This window comes from Miniopterus schreibersii (assembly GCF_964146895.1).
Source record: "Miniopterus schreibersii genome assembly, chromosome: 14".
Taxonomy (NCBI): Eukaryota; Metazoa; Chordata; class Mammalia; order Chiroptera; family Miniopteridae; genus Miniopterus; species Miniopterus schreibersii.
The window spans coordinates 15,740,808-15,757,394 of NC_138114.1; the positions used below are offsets into that span (position 1 = coordinate 15,740,808).

Here is a 16,587-nt window from a genome sequence, read left to right on the forward strand (position 1 = left end):
GACTAGATACATTAGGATTTAAAGTTGCAGGTCCCAATCATTTGCAAAAATAAAAATTCACTGTATAAAAAAATAGGTCAGCTGCATTAACAGTGCAAAGACAAATAAGAGACTGTAATCCAACTTTCAAATGTTTTATTTTTAGTGTTTTAAAACTTTTTAATACAACAAAGATATAAAATAATATATATTAGTTAAATCTGGATTTAATTTAGAATCAAGATATTTACTTATATACAATACTGTGCTTAAAGGTATGGCTACCACAGGAACTTTCACATCTTCAAGTAATACTAGTTTCTCTGTGGATAGGGTGACATTTAGGTAGAATTCTTGAAACAAAACATGCTCACTTTAATTCAAGCTAATTTTGCTTCCCCCATTATGTACCAGTTTCTACTTCCTTTGTTTCATATTAGAAATACTTCAATTGTCCCAACGATCCATAAATTCTCTGAATAAAAAATTATTAAAATTAAGCATTTTTAAGATGATATTACTAACTGATAACATTGCTTAGTTATGTTCAGACAACTCAGTAGTTCAGATTGAAACAGACCTGAAATAACAATGAAATTAACACAGTCCTCCTTCTCTCCCCATATCAGGCTTCCTTGTGCTTAAACATGGAGTACACTAAATAAAAAGTCCTTTGGTTAATTTAGGATGGAACAATTCTAAAAACCAGCTTTACTGGTAGCTGAATTATAGCTTATAAATTTCACAGATATTTTTATTGAACTTGATGCAAAGTAAAAAGTCATGTTTTAGTTACTTGAAATTGGTGGTGTTTGTTGGGGATGAGGGGTAGGCGAGAAGGGGACCAAAACCTATTTCCATAGTAATTTCAGTCACTCAAAGCCACTCAAAGCCAGAGGGGAAAGAATCTCAACCTCTTTCCTTTTTCATTGGTCACCTGAAGTAGCCTGACTTTTTATGTTACAAACAATTCTCTTCTATAGAGGTACTAGGGTAATTTGAGCTAAACTTTTTACATCTGCAAACTGCCTTAAATGCCAAGTAAATATGTCATTAAAACTGACATGCTGTGTTGGCTTTGCAACTATGTAAATAAAATCAATACTGTTTAAGAAAGCTATTGAACTATTCCAAAAGAGAGCTTTATTGTCTCATATGCCTGAATACCTTAAAGAACTATTACTACAATTACTTTTGGTAAGGGATAACTTAAGTCTACAAAAAGACTATCAAAGAACCAAATTTATTAGATCAAAGTGTTAAAAACAAGAATATAGTTAATTTTCTTAAGCATTTTGGAATTAGAATCCTTAAAAAAAAGTTTACTATGAAACTAATAATGAAGTTGCCTTTTGCTGAATCCAGTCAAAGCATGTTAGTGTTATGAATATGACTTTGAATACATAAACAATACTTTCTAAAGAGATGTCCCTAAAACAGACTGTTTCATATCAGCTATGAAAGCATTTGGCTCCTCTGTTCTCCATTTACAAATTATAGGATCTTTGGGATTCTAAGTAAGAACAACCAGGCAGGTACAGGGTAGAGAAGTATGCCACTTGCAGCGTCAGTTACACTACCAACAGGTCTCTTAATCAATGGGTTCTTTCATGTGAACAGTCCATACATATTAACTGACTGATTCTAAGGCTAAGTGTAATGCTTTCTGATTTAAAAGGATACTAATAACTGAGGGAGGGAGGGAGGGAGGATGGGAGGGGGGAGGGGGGAGGGGGGAGGGGGGGAAAGAGATAGAAAGAGAGAGAGAGAGAAAGAGAGAGAGAGAAAAGCGAGAAAGCAAGCAAGAAAGAAAGGGTGATGCTATCCCAGGAACATAGAAAATGAGTCAAAGACTTTCAATACAATCTCCAGTTTGCATCCCAAAACCAAAACTTTCTTGGTTCCCTCTATACTGAGGTCTCAGTGTTTAATGATATAAGCCTCTCTCACAAGTCTGCAACTGTAGAACCTAGTACAAGGTCAAAAAATATGTAGATCTAAAGCACGTAGCTTTTCTACCTAGCCACATTCACAACGAAAATGCAAATGTAAATACTACCTTCACTATGGTTTATATTTTAACAAAACAAAAAATCAACAAAGACAAAATCTGAAAATTTCAGGACAGACAAAAATATAGGTTTTATATTGAGAGAGAGAAAAACACAGAAAAGACTTTTGTCTCAAAGTTTTCCAAGAGACTTGGAGATGATTGATTTATGTAAACACTGCCTTGTAATAGTTATAACAATAAATTATAAGTCTAGCTTACCTTTTCCTCAAGACAGATTTGATAAATACAAGGCTCTAAAGTTATTTTACAATCCTCATTGCAGTCTGCTGTTAGGTGCTCTCAGTGTCAATAGTTTTGCAAATTAGTTGCAGTTTATTTTTTTCTATTTTGGTCTAGAATAGAATCCATATGAAGGAAAGAAGACTGATGGAAGGAAATTTACCATTAAGTAGCTACTTAACATTATTCACTTAATGTTGCCACAGATTTTTTTCAAACATTTTTCCAAAAGCCAGCATTAGTCCCTCCCTAGCTAAAGAAAAAATGACAGTACCACATCTTTTGACATCAAGGGTCAAACTTCCCTGACTGGCAGAGGAAGCATCCTTCATCCTTCATCCTTCATAATTATGCAGTTTCTTTAGATGAAATATTGGCATTTTTGTTCCTAGCATGTAACGGAATCAACAATTTAAGATATTATAAGATTCTAAAGTATGAGGTTTAAAAGGATAATAAAATGAATTGCCTTGTGCCATTTCTCAAGTGAGAAATAAAAATAATGTTCAGAGCCAACTCAAACTGAGGCCATTCAGCACTGACTAAAACTTGTTCACATAATATTCCTTTCTGCCCAATCCATTTAGGCTCCTCTGTAGCTTATACAAGGGTGGGGATATAACTCAAAGTGCAAAAATAAAGTATTTCACCCATATTAAAGACTAGGCTCCTGCTAAGTGGCCTAATTTTAGACCTCAATATGCCAGCACCTTTTCTAACTCCTTATTTTAAAATGGAATGTAAAAACTACACAAGTTAATATTCTAAGTGGCTAAGCACTTCAGTTGGGGTTCAAATTCCGATTTCACAATCATCCTGCTGTCATAAATACTCTATGAAATCGTTAAAAGTGAAAAGTGAAGTGACAGATATTATCTGAGGTCAAATTACATAAGGTACTAAATTTTTAGTGTTGTAAATAGCAACTAAGTTATTTCACTTCCTGACTGCCAAATTAAGACTAAATAGAAAGAATGTATGTACACAATTGAATTTAAAAATTAAAAAACAACAAAACCTCGCATTTCCAAATATGTCTGTGACTGCTTACTTCTGATGGCCAAGAATGAGAAATTTCAAAAACCAAAAAGATATACTATGCTTGCAACCTGTTATAAATTTCTTTTCAGGAAAAAGAAAAAATATTTTTTGCATGCATATCTCCATACTTAGGGACATAAGAACTTTATCTAATGTCTGGTAAACACTCCACTGTTTTGCTCATTAAATAACATCATTTAAAAGGACTGTCATCTTACTAACAGCTATAGCACAAAGTTGTTCCAGGGGCCTGCATCACTAAGGTTCAGCCAATTTTATTTTTATGGATGCAGCCATTTCCCCCCATGAATTTATGGTCATACTGAACCCTCAGAACACAACAGGATCTGCATCTTTCATTGCATCTTTGGTGAAAAATGCCAGTACTACATTTGTACTCTGTCACCTCATGTGTCACCTCTTTCTCTTGTTTCAAGCATCCTGGTATGTTCAATATACTTTTCTTAACCATGTCAGAAGGCAAAAATTATGTTAGTAAAACCAGTTATTTCCAGAGTTGCATTTTTAAAAAGACACAGAGATTAATTCAAAGAACAAGTACTGTTCATTTGGTAACGGATTTCTCTTTGAAGATAATAAGGAACTTCGAAAAATATTATTTCTTGACTGGAGCATGACTGGAAATTTAAAAAAAACAAAAAACTTTCAACCAGCAAATTGCTCAAGTTGATTTGCTTAAGTTCAAAATGCAAATACAACAGGTAAGGTAACAACCTGACTTCAATCACATTACTTCTGTCTAAAGAGAAGGGGCAATAAACATCTACTTAAGCTTTCCCTTCAAACATGTATGTAAGGACTCTTGATTGTTCCTTCTTGCTTTCTACAATCACAGCCTTGCTCAGAACAGGGAACTTTGCTTGTCAACATAAAAGCCAAAAACAAGGCATCCAGGAACAACCTAGGGGGAGAAAGCAAAGTGATTCACTTTCAAGAACTACTGTATATTTAATCACAAACCCATAACAAAGATAGTCTTCATCCAATGAGTCTTTTCATTATTGCTGGTTTTGAAAATGGCCAACAATATTCATTAGGTACTGTACCATTAACATTACATTCAAAAAAAGAAAACATGGGAAACCAAATTCTTGCTCTCCTACTCTGCTGATATGCTCTGGTATTAGCTAGAGTATGGTAGTACAAAAAGAGTCTTGTTGTGATATAAAAGGCAATAAACACATCAATGGAATAATGTTCATGGGCAGCCAAAATGAAGAAGATTCCAAAGAGGTTGAGAACCCAGGATAAAGTGTGCAAGAAATTCCAGCTTCTTGGGGTATCTGGGAAAAGGAGAGAAAGATCATTTTAAAATCACACTCCTTCCAATGCTTCTCAGACATGTTTCTTAGGTCAGTCTCCCATTCTTCAGAGAACTTGACACCCTTCCCACAGCCTCCTCTGCAGTTGGTCATCTAATATGCATACAAGCATTAAACAGATACTTACATTCAGTGACAAAGAAATTCAGCATAGTTAGGACGACTGTGTGGCCACTGAACATGTAATCTCCACAAGTGTGAACGCCAGTTAGGGTCATACCAAAGCCACTCCAAATGGCAAAAGCCCGGTGTAGTTTCTCCCATACACTGCCATATACCTAGAAAGAAAGCTATGAATTAGTGCTTCAAATGCTCAGGGAGCTCAGGGAGGTAAGAGATCCGAACATCCACTCCCACTGAAATTCAAATGCTGCCTGGCCCCGTCATCCCAGTATACCAAGGTTGTAGGTTTCATCCCAAGTCAGGGCACATACAAGAATCAATCAATGGATGCATAAATAAGTGGAACAACAAATTGATGTTTCTCTCTCCCTCCTTCCCTCTCTCCTCCCTCCTTTTCCTCTCTCCAAAATCGATATATTAAAAAAGAAAGAAAGAAATACAAATGCTGAATGACTTAGAAATAAGATCTAAGCAAAAGCAACCAGACTCCAGTCTAATTAAATTCCAGATATCAAGAAGGGGTGATCAAAGTTTGACTGTACTCAGAAATATTCTGGTAATTAAATAAAATCAATGTAATTCAAACTTCTCTACTAGGAGTTTCTTTATAAGAAAAAAGGTCTTTACAAAACAAAAATATTTCCAAGTTTTTAATCCAATAATAGAGCAGTATTTGTTAGGCTGTTCTCACCAATAAGAAAGAGGCTATGACAGAGACAGAGGCTGCCAGTATGCCCATTCTCCCCCTCTCCCCTGGTAATAGAACCTCACGTTTATTTGAAGTGGCAATGACTCAACCAAAACAATGCCTTTCCCAGCCTCCCTTGCAGCCAGGTGTGGCTATGTGACTAAGTTCTGTATAATAAGACATAGTGAAAGTGTAAAAGATTTCTGGGAAGGCTATTTAGAAAGGAAAGAGACAACAGCTTGGAGGAAGTCTTTTCTCCCTTTCCTTCTTCTAGCCTACAAATCAGACGTGGTAGTTGAAGCCCCAGCAGCCATCTTGGACCACAGGGTGGTCTTGAGGATACAGGCCAAGTGTTATGAGAGCAGAAAGACAGAAACATCTTCATGAGTTTTTGTTAACTACATAAAGTTATATCTGGTCTGGAGTACCTACTTTCAGACTTCTCTTATGAGAGAATAAACCAGTTTGTTTATTAAACCATAGCCATCTTGAATTTCCTATTATTAGCAGCCAAACCTAATCCCAACTCCCACATGTAAGTTTAAAAAAGCAATCCAGGCCCGGTCAGCACGGCTCAGCAGTTGAGCATCGACCTATGAGCTAGGAGATCACAGTCTGATTCCCGGTCAGGGCACGTGCCCGGGTTGTGGGCTCGATCCCCAGCAGGGGCTGTGCAGGAGGCAGCCGATCAATGACTCTCTCATCATTGATGTTTCTATCTCTCTCCCCCTCTCTCTTCCTCTCTCTGAAATCAATAAAAAAATATATTTAAAAACCCCAAAAAACAGCAATCCAGCCCTGGTCAGTGTGGGTCAGTGGTTAGAGAGTTGGCCTGTGCACCAAAGGGTCACGGGTTTGATTCCTGGTGAAGGGCACATACCTTGGTTCTCGGTTCAATCCCCGGCCCCAGTTGGGGCCCATGAGGGAGGCAACCAATTGATGTGTCTCTCTCACATCGGTGTTTCTCTCCCCACCCCACTCTCTCTAAAAATCAATGGAAAAAATATCCTTGGGTGAGGATTGACGACAACAAAAACAAAAGCAATCCATTCTGAGGAAGAGTTTGAGCAATGGTCACATGCGCATACCCAAAAAGGCATATAATAACAATATAAAAAACTGCTAAAATTTTATGTGCATTTACTATGTGCAAGGCGTGCTACTAAGTGCTTTATGTGTTACTGCATTGAATTTCCACAATAATCTTATGAAATAATTCAATTGTGCAGATGAGGGATCTGGCTTAGAGAAGTCAAATAGCTAGTAACATAACCATGATGTGAACCCAGAGAGGCCAATTCCAAAACTATTCTTTCTTGAATATTCTATTATATGGCTAATGAATAAAAGAAATTGAAATGGGCAGTGAACAGTAAACATGTTTAGGTATTAGATAATAGAGTCTAGAGACAGGTTTAGGCTTGAACTAAATGTTCCAATAGCTTTGGCTGTCAGATAGCTTTCAGTCAAAGATAAAGAAAATATGTTAGTCACTTATAGTCAAAGATTATAAAGTATGTTAGTCATGTCCTGAAGGTCTGCCTGTAAAGCAAGTTCCAGGAAAAAATGTTTAAAAGTACACTTTGCTTGAGATAATAGAAAAATGTTGCTAATTAAGCACAAAACAATGATAGCTTAAACAAAAACGAAGGTCATGAGATGTTTAGTGTCTGTTTTTTGCTTTAAAGATGTCATTGACATACAATTATCAGATATTTTGCAGGATTTTGGTTCCTTAACCAGATAGATCACCCGATCACAGTGACAAAGGCACCAAATAAGATGTTAGGAACTGAATTAATCAGACTAAGGAAAACCACAAAAGCTTGCATAAGAATTAACCGATCAGCTTCACCCTCTGACCCTAACTCCTAACCCTCAACCTCTGCCTTTAAAAATCCTTGATCAAAAGCCATTGGGGAGTTCAGGTTCAAAGCAATAGCTTCCTGTTCTCCTGGTTTGGCACCATGGCAATAAATGACTTCAGTTTCCCCACTGCAAAATTCGGTTTTCAGTGTTCGGTTCTGCTGCGTGTGGAGTGGGCTGACACCCTTGTTTAGTAACAAAACAACTTCGTTAGAGATCACAATTTCATTAGAAAGCTCATCTGCTGATTATACACTACTCAGCTTCCTCTTTCTGTCTTTGAAGGCAGGAGAGGAAGAATTTATTATTAGAGAAAATAAAAAAGAAGGTACTAAAGTTCATGATTTGTTTTTTCCATGACCTCTAATGAGAATAGGGTTAGAGATGTTACTCTCATGAAAGTAAAAAACCAGGCAGTGAAGAACAGAGACTACTAGGAAAAAGTCTCAGTCACGAACAGGAATAAGTAATACCAGTCAAAAAAAAAAAAGCAATTATTGCTCAATTACTCAAGTCTCCCGATCCTTTTCAATCTTAAATGTGCCAAATGTTCTTCCAGAAAAATGAAGTTGTAACAAACAATAGAATAAATAAGAGGAATTGATGAAATAAGGTCTAAAAATCTGCTTTAAGTATTTCTTTCCTTAAGGTAAGTCCATCGATTAATTTCAAAAACAGGAGTGTTCTTGGTTCTGTCCCCAAACCTCCTGCTTCTGAGAATGAGATTTCAAGCAATTAATTTGTTACAATAAAAATACCCTATAGAGTTCACTGTAAGGAATTTGATTGCTAGTTACTATCATCTTAATTTTCTATTTTTAATGACTGCTGCAAATAATATAGGTCAATAAGTAGGTTATCTTATAATTCAAAGCAATTAACAGCATTTAGGGCAGATTTGAATAGAAAGCTTCATATATAACTGATCATGAAAAACAGTCACTAGAGAAAGAAAAAGGGCTGTCCTAAATGTCATATAACCCTTTCACCTTTCTTACTGGTCAGTCCCCTAAGACATAGAAAAAGTTTTGTCACCCTTCTGCTCAGGGCTATATTTTTAGCTCTTGATCGACTTTAGCTGCCTAATCTTCCCTTGTTGGCATTTCAGCTGTTTATATTGCAGTAGAAGAACTGACATTTAATTTTGTTTTACACTTTACAAACAACATTAAAATAACAAAGGTGTTAATATATTCATTTGAGTATTTGGGAATACAACTAAAACATGGAGGCTTAGAAAAGCCGGATAATAAAGTCTTTTGTCCACATTTAATGAGTCACAACAGCCAATTTTGTATACACAGTACAGGTGATTTTCAGGGTTATTTTTATTTTTTATTTTTAAAGTTATTCATTACCCAGGGTTCTTTTGTTCCTATCTGCATTTTCTCTTTTCTCTCAATTTAACCAGAAGAGATGTCTACAGTATACCAAAACAAACTACAATGTACAAAACAAAAAATCAGCCATCATTTAGTATATCCCAGATAGAGTAGTGGGTACTTATTTTAAACAGAATATGATCAAACTGCAACACTTTTTAAAAAGGAGTGATGAGGACAGTGAAGGGGCCAGTCTTGTGATATGAAGAACTAAAGATGCTGAGGACAATAGGAAAGGGCAAATGATTAATTCAAAGACATTTTCTACAGCTCTACAGAGGATCAATGTGATAGAAGTAACAAAGAGGTAGATTCCAGCTTAAAATGTTTACAAATTATTTCTAGAGGTTTATTACAGATATTAAAAATACTAAAAAGCACATTTTAACAATAAAAGCAAGTCTTAGCTCTACTGTACATATGGTGCCAACAACCCACCAAGAACAAGAGGAAAGAATGATAAAGAAGGTAGCAGGCTACCTTTCCAGTGCACTGCAGGTGCTGTCCTGGCACGGAGAGGGAGGTCACAAACATGGTAAAGCAGCGAAGCAAGAATACAGTGCCCATCAGACTACAGAGCCTTCGCAGAAGTATTGACCTGTGAACAGAGCGACCAAAAAGGGAGAAAGATCAGGAGAAAACAAACCAAAATAACCCAGATATGGCATGTTCACTTAAGAGAGAGCAAGCAGGAAAACCACTAGACTCAGGGAAGAGGGCAGAAATCTTAGAGACTTTCACTGTCCAGCAGGACTTTCTGCAAAGATGAAATGTTCTACAACTGCGCTGTCCAGCAAGCTACCTACACGTGGCTTTTGAGCACTCGATATGTGACTAGGATGACTGAGGAACTGAATTTTATTTCATTTTTACTAATTTAAATTTAAATGGCCACACGTGGTGGCTACCACCTGCCATGCTGGACAGTGCAGACCCAAAAGCATTTCATTGATAAGGAAATATGGCTAAGAGAAAGCAAAAGAGCTATGTAAAAGAGAAGACTAGTACCTAGCCTGACTCTTAGCTTAGTTTTGGTCCTATTACTCATATACTGCACATAAATCATTTACTTAATGAGAGGTAAAGTTGAACACATGGATCCAGGGAATTGTTTGCTCATTAATAGCATTGTAAATGTGCTAATGATAGTAGCTATCTATTAAATGTTAACTTCCTTAACTTAAACTTAAGCTATAAAATACTAAGTTTTTTAAATACTAAGTTTTACATTAAGTATACTTCTAACAAAAATTTTAAAGCGCATTGTGACATCATTTGTACTGTTATATTATTTTTTTAAATGTCTTGAACTAAAACAGACTATAAGATACTTACATTCAGGGACTATGCTTTACACATTTTCAAAACACTACTCCCACCCTCAAAAATAAAGCACTGAACACAAGGTTAGGTATGTTTCAAACTTCAGTGTGTACACCTGGGATGGAGCCCAGGATTCTGCATTTTAATGAAAGTGGCACAAAGACCACATTTGAGAAACACTTTCTTTGATTAATGAAACATCAAAATTTGCATTTAACTGGCCACTGCTATGCTTTGCTAAATCTACAAAGGTTTCCTATAAAGTAAACTCTTTCTTGTTTTGAAGCGCGGATAAATTCACATGTACAGGGTTTTGGAAGACAAAATCAAACAAGAAAGCAGCAGGGATACAGGTGTTTTTAAAACACCTCTGGTTTTAAGCAATATTGCTACAAAACTGGAAGAAATGAAGTGCAAATGTGGCCTAAAAGTGTAACATGAGTAGCACTCATCAACCTATCTTTTCATCTTCAAGGCACTGAAGTAACAGCTGCTTAGGACCTAAAGCTCCTCACTGTGGTTTACCTCAAGCAATTCCTGGTGAGAAGAGGGGGTCAAAAATTCAAGAAAGCATCCCTAATCCTCTTCAGTGTCCAAAGACAACGAACAGCAGAACCACAAGCTTTCTAGCCCTTTAATTTTTTTCTCCCCAGGCTTTATTTTTTACTCAAGTAACTTCCCTCTTTAAGGTAGGGAGGGGCCTCCCTTTGCCCTCCTCTTCTTTTTTCAATGAGAAAAAAATTCTTCCCTTTAAATTTCTTGGTGAAAGTGCCGAGGAATCACTTTCCCTACTCAGCAATTTCCTCTACCATCTAAAGTAAACCACACGGGCCCTGGTAGGTGTGGCTCAGTTTGCTGAGCAACGCCCCATGCACCGAGAGGTCGCAGGTTCGATTCCCAGTCAGGGCACATGCCAGGGGTTGCAGTCTCCATCCCCAGTAGGGGGAGCGCAGGAGGCAGCTGATCAATGTTTCTCTCATCAATGCTTCTCTCTCTCCCCCCTTCCTTCCTCTCTCTATAAAAAAATCAATAAAAACATATTTAAAAAGTAAATAAATAAATAAAGTAAACCACACTGACTAGGCATGCACGGTATATGCAAAATAATCTCTTTTTAAATAGGCCTCCTCCAAGCAGAGAACCATTTTGTCTATTCAAACATTTGACCAAAGACTGTCCTTGGAGGAGTTTCTATCCTTCTACAGAAAGTGACATTTTTTATTTGTTTCCAAAGAAATATAATGGCTAGATTGTCAATAGTTGGCCCAAGTCTGAACATCACTACCTCTGAAAGCCCTATAAAATACATTCAGAATATTACTAAATATGTAGATATTACCTCCAGCTAATTGTTTGGGCTGATCAAAACATCTTCCTATGTCAATAACTGTAATGTCACAATGACTCGAGAAGGAATCTAACAAGGAAACTGCAAAGGGAGAAACAAGTTTGATGACTTTTACACAAGACAGTCAAAATACCTTTAGCTATTTAACTGAGTAACTGAAATACCTGTGTTTGTGAAGAAGAAGAACCAGGATCCAAATATAGCACAGAATCATGCCACATACTTCTGTCATGGCAAAGGCCCATGGGATTCTCGGAACGCTAGAACAGAAAAAAGTACATTTGGGGCTGACATGAAGTAAACGCATGTAAATGACATCACTCTTTTCAATAATGACCTTATAATTGCTTTCTATAACTTATATGTCTTTCAGGAGATGATATTTTGAGAACGGGGGGGGGGGGGGGCAGGAACTGTTTCATAAAGTACCCCGCTTACAGGAATCTCTTTGTTGTCTGTGATTCCTAGCCATGTTTCTCTGTTAAGAAATAACCCTTGCCCTGGCCAATGTAGCACAGTTGGTTAGAGTGTTGTCCTGGACAACAGAAGTTTGTGGGTTCAATTCCTGGTCAGGGCACATACCTATGTTGCAGGTTCAGTTCCCAGTTGGGGCGCGTACGAGAGGCAACCAATCAGTGTTTCTTTTTCACATCCATGTCTGTCTCTCTCCCTCTCTCAAATCAATAAACCTATCCTCCAGTGAGGATTAAAAACAAACAAAAAAAAAGTAACAACCCTTTCCTCTCTCCCTATAGCATCATAGACCTGGATATAGGGCTGCCCACAAAAAACACTGGGAAAAAGGCTCACTTTGCATGATGGTCTCATTTCAGAATCCAGAGAAGCAGGGCTTGACCCTGACTCCTCATTTAGTATACAGTAGTCCCCCTTATCTGTGGAGTATATGTTCCAAGATCCAGTGGATGTCTGAAACCATGGACAGTACCAAACCCTATATATGCTATTTTTTTCCTATACATACCTATGATAAAGTTTAAATTATAAATTAGGCACAGTAAGAGATTAACAACAGTAACTAATAATAAAATAAGAATAATTATAACAATATACTCTAATTACAGTTATGTGAATGTGGTCTCTCTCATGCAGTATCTCACAATACTGTACTCTCCTTCTTGTGATGATGTGAGATGATAAAATGCCTGTATGATGAAGTGAGGTGAATGAGACATTAAGTAAAATAAGGGTTACGTGAACTCAAGCACTGTGATACCATGACAGTCAATTATATAACCCAGGTGACTACTAAATGTAATGGCCACATAGCACGTACAGCATGGATACACTGGACAAAAAGATGATTCATGTCCAGGACAGAATGGGGCAGGACAGTGAGAGGTTTCATCACACTACTCAGAATGGTGCACAATTTAAAATGTATGAATTATTTCTGGAATTTCCACTTAATAGTTTTAGACTACAGTTGACCATGGGTAACAAACTGTGGAAAGCAAAACCTTGGATAAGAGGGAACTACTATATTTGGTTTTGTTTTGGAGCAGTAAATAGACTTCTTGTTTTGTTTTACTCCTTTATATCTCCCTGTCCCCCTTTGCTTTATATATCCTTTTTAAAATTTTTTTAAAAATCCACACCAAAGGACATGTTTCTTTATTGATTTTAGAGAGAAAAGAAGGGAGGAGGAGGGAGAAACATCAATGTGAGAGAAAAACATCGATCAGTTGCCTCCCATATGCACAACTGGGGATCGAACGCACAACCTGGGTATGTGCCGTGATCAGGAACTGAACCTGCAACCTTTCGGTGTACAGGATGATGCTACAACCAACTGAGCCACCTGGCCAGGGCTTGTACAACTTCTTATAATTCTCTGGAGCTAATAACTCTTTTTATCCTTGTGTACCTATCATGAATTAATCTCCAAACTGTTCCATCAATTTCAATTTTTCCTTGGTGAGGGTGGTAACCCCTCCTAGAGCTCTTCTCCTCTTGTTCCATTCTAGGAGAGTTGCCATCTTCCAGTCCTCCTGCATGCTTATCTGCTGAGATAAAATTTAACCCTCATCTTGGGAATTCCTCTTTTTCTAACATGGACCCCGTTTCCTGAATCCCATGTCCTCTTAGTTTACTCAGTTTGATGGTGTGTGTCCTCCAGTTATGCTCTGAGAAAGAGGGGCTGGAGGATATATTTTTTAGTGTCAGATTTATTTGAGGTTTACTAACAAACGGAAAAACTTGCCCTTTTTAGCTCTATATTTCAATGAGTTTTAACATTCAGTTGAGTAACCACGACCACAATAAAGATATAGGACATTTTCATCAGTCCAGAAAGTTCCCTTGTGCTCCTTTGTAGTCGATTACAGCACTCATTCCCAGCCCTTGGGCAACCACCAATCTGACTTCTGTCCCTTACAGGTTTGCCTTTTCCAGAATGGCATATATATGTACCCACAGTATTTACCCAGATACCTTTTGAATCTCGCTGTTTTCACTCAGCATACCACCTTTAAGATTCATCCATGTTATTGCATTTGTAATTCTTTATCTACAATTTCATCACTATACTGGTTGATGGATATTTTGGGCTATTTTCAGTTTTGGGTGATTATGAATAAAGACCACATACAGGTGAACATGTTTTCATTTCTCTTAGGTAAATGCCTAGGGGTGAAACTGTTGAGTTCTATGTTAAGTGTATGTTTAACTTCTTAAGAAACTATCAAACTGTTTTCAAAGCAGCTGTATCATTTTGTATTTCTACCAGCAACCTATGACAGTATCAGTTGCTTTGAATCCTCACCAAGTCTTGTTATTATCATTTTTTTCATTTTAGCAATTCTAGTAGGTGTGGGGTTGGAGAATAAATATTTTGAGACTTGTAAATTTAAAAATACCTTTGGGTCTAGCCTTGTTTTTAATTGGTAGTTTGCCTGGACCAAGAATTCTAGGTTAGACATTCTTTTCTCTCAGAATGTTAAAGGCACTGTTCCATTGTCTTCTAGTTTCTACTGTTGCTAAGAAGTTTGATGCTATTTGGATTTCCAGTCTTTGCGTTACCAGTTTTGTCTCTTAAGAAGCTTCTTAGGATCTTCTGTTATACCCAGTATTCTGAAATTTTTCATTTCTTGTACTGATACTGTACGTTGCTTGTATTGGGCCCTTTCAATCTAGAAAATCACATCCTTCGGTTCTGGGAAATTTCCTTGTATTATATCTTAGATAATATCTTCCCCCTCATTTTCTCTATGTATTCTTTATAAGAACCCCAACTTGTTCACTGAGGGGCCGACTGGGTAGATCTTTTGTCCTCTACTTTTGTTTCTGTTTTTTTTTTTCATTAATCCTCAACTGAGGATATTTTTTTCCATTGATTTTTTAGAGAGAGTGCAAGGGAGGGGGGAGGAGGAAAGGGGGAAGAGAGGAAGAGAGAGGCATCGATGTGAGACACATCAATTGGCTGCCTCCCTCACGCGCCCCGACCAGAGCCTGGGATCGAACCTACAAGCCAGTTACATGCCCTTGCGGGGAGACCTTTTGGTGTGAGGGCTGACGCTCTAACCATTAAGCCACACCAGCCAGGGCACCTCTATTTTTCATCTCTGTTTAACATGCTGGGCAATTTCATCAAATCTATGTTTCAATTATCCTGCTGGATTTTAAATTTCTACTTTCATTTTTTATTTTCCAAAAACTTTTTCTCTGAATTTTCTTTCTTTTCTTCTTCTTCTTTTTTTTTTAATATCTTTACTGATTTTGGAGAGAGGAAAGGAGAGGGAGAGAGAGAGAGAAACATCAATGATGAGAGAGCCATTGATCAAGCCCGCAACCCGGGCATGTGCCGACTGGGAATCGAACCCTGATCATCTGGATCCTAGGTTGACGCTAAACCGCTGAGCCATGCCCGGCTGGGCAATTTTCCTTTTTTTATAGGCTACTGTTACTGTCTCATAGAATGCAATATCTCTTATCTGTGAGAATATAAATTATTTGTTTTAAAGTGTTCTTCTGCTCCCTATTTTGTGTTCCCAGTTTGCTTTTTCTATTTGCATTGGTCTGTTTTCCTCAAATGTTTGGTGATTTTTGACTGACCATTAATATTTGACAGTGAAGTACTAAAAAAAATAACAACAAAAACCTAACACTGTATGAGCGTGGTCTGAGCTTGTCAAACTGTACGTTTCACTATAGAGTAATTGAGTAGGGGTCTGGTTAATTAGATAGGGCTATCTTTCCCACCACTGTATCTACAGTTCTTTTCTCTTCCATAGGTTTTCCAAGGAGAAGACTGTTCTCCTGCTTGGAGGACTGGGCTGGGTGGGAGTGGAGATAGGAAATGAGTCTGGCTACTTAAGGAAGAGAGATGGAAGTCTCAGTGATTAGTACATAGGCATACACTTAATCCTCTTGAAAACATACCAAAAAACATGTACCTTTGTTCTCATGTGGGCCTGGTGTCTCCGAGTTGAGACCCTCACATCCAACTATTCTGGACAATATACTACCTGTCTTCTGTTGGAATAGAGCAGGTGTAAAAGCTTCTTAAATTTATTTTCAACCAAATCTCCCATATTTAGCTCCTTTCTGTATCTGGTCTTGAGATATGCTTGGTGCCTCCTATTTTCAGAGTTTTTCTAGAGCTCTATAGTACAAATAAATTCACTTTTGGGGCACTGCTAGTCCCACTTCCAATCTCACAACAGGCACTTAACTTCCCACCTTCCAATTTTTCATTATCACTACTTTTGCCTTCAGGAGATTATAGGGACCTCCCTCCCTTTTACTGTCATTTTAGTGTAGTGTTGTGAGGAAACTGTCAAATATGTACTCAATATTTCATACTTATAATACAAAGCTTTCTAAAATGCATTATACATGTATATGCCTTTTTTTCTGGATAAAATTTAATTTTCTTTGGTAATTCAGAGTCATCACTGTGAACACTGATTATTACCTTGAACACAATAATGACTTCAAGGACTACTGAGAAATAAAGGGCAGTTAAGCCCCAGATTGATGTGGTTTTTCCATTATTTATGTTTTCTTTTTATAGTGCCTCTGCTTCCTCCCTTGTTGTTATGGTTATCAGCTATCCCTTCTCATTTTTGTAAGTGGGCCTGCCTGTAGAAGCATCCCTATCTCCTTCTAATTTTGTTTATGTTGTGTTGAAACTCTTGGAATCGTGTCAAATAAGCTTCAGAAGCAGACTCTGAAACAAATAT

The 16,587-nt window shown here is 37.3% G+C and overlaps 2 protein-coding genes across 3 annotated transcripts in view; both read right to left on the reverse strand.

Moving 5' to 3' along the window:
• The window catches only part of ADK (adenosine kinase), an 888,023-nt gene that overhangs the window by 149,252 nt on the left and 722,184 nt on the right, over positions 1-16,587 (reverse strand). The gene's annotated exons all lie outside the window — the stretch shown is intronic.
• Positions 121-16,587, reverse strand: part of SAMD8 (sterile alpha motif domain containing 8) — a 48,219-nt gene continuing 31,752 nt past the window's right edge. For both annotated transcript variants that reach the window (XM_081158450.1, XM_081158451.1), the window contains exons 3-6: positions 11,551-11,646; positions 9,196-9,313; positions 4,784-4,934; positions 121-4,617 (exon numbers count right to left, since the gene is read on the reverse strand). In XM_081158450.1, the coding sequence (XP_081014576.1) occupies positions 4,313-4,617; positions 4,784-4,934; positions 9,196-9,313; positions 11,551-11,646 (670 nt within the window). In that variant the 3' untranslated portion in view covers positions 121-4,312. The remainder of the gene's footprint in view (positions 4,618-4,783; positions 4,935-9,195; positions 9,314-11,550; positions 11,647-16,587) is intronic.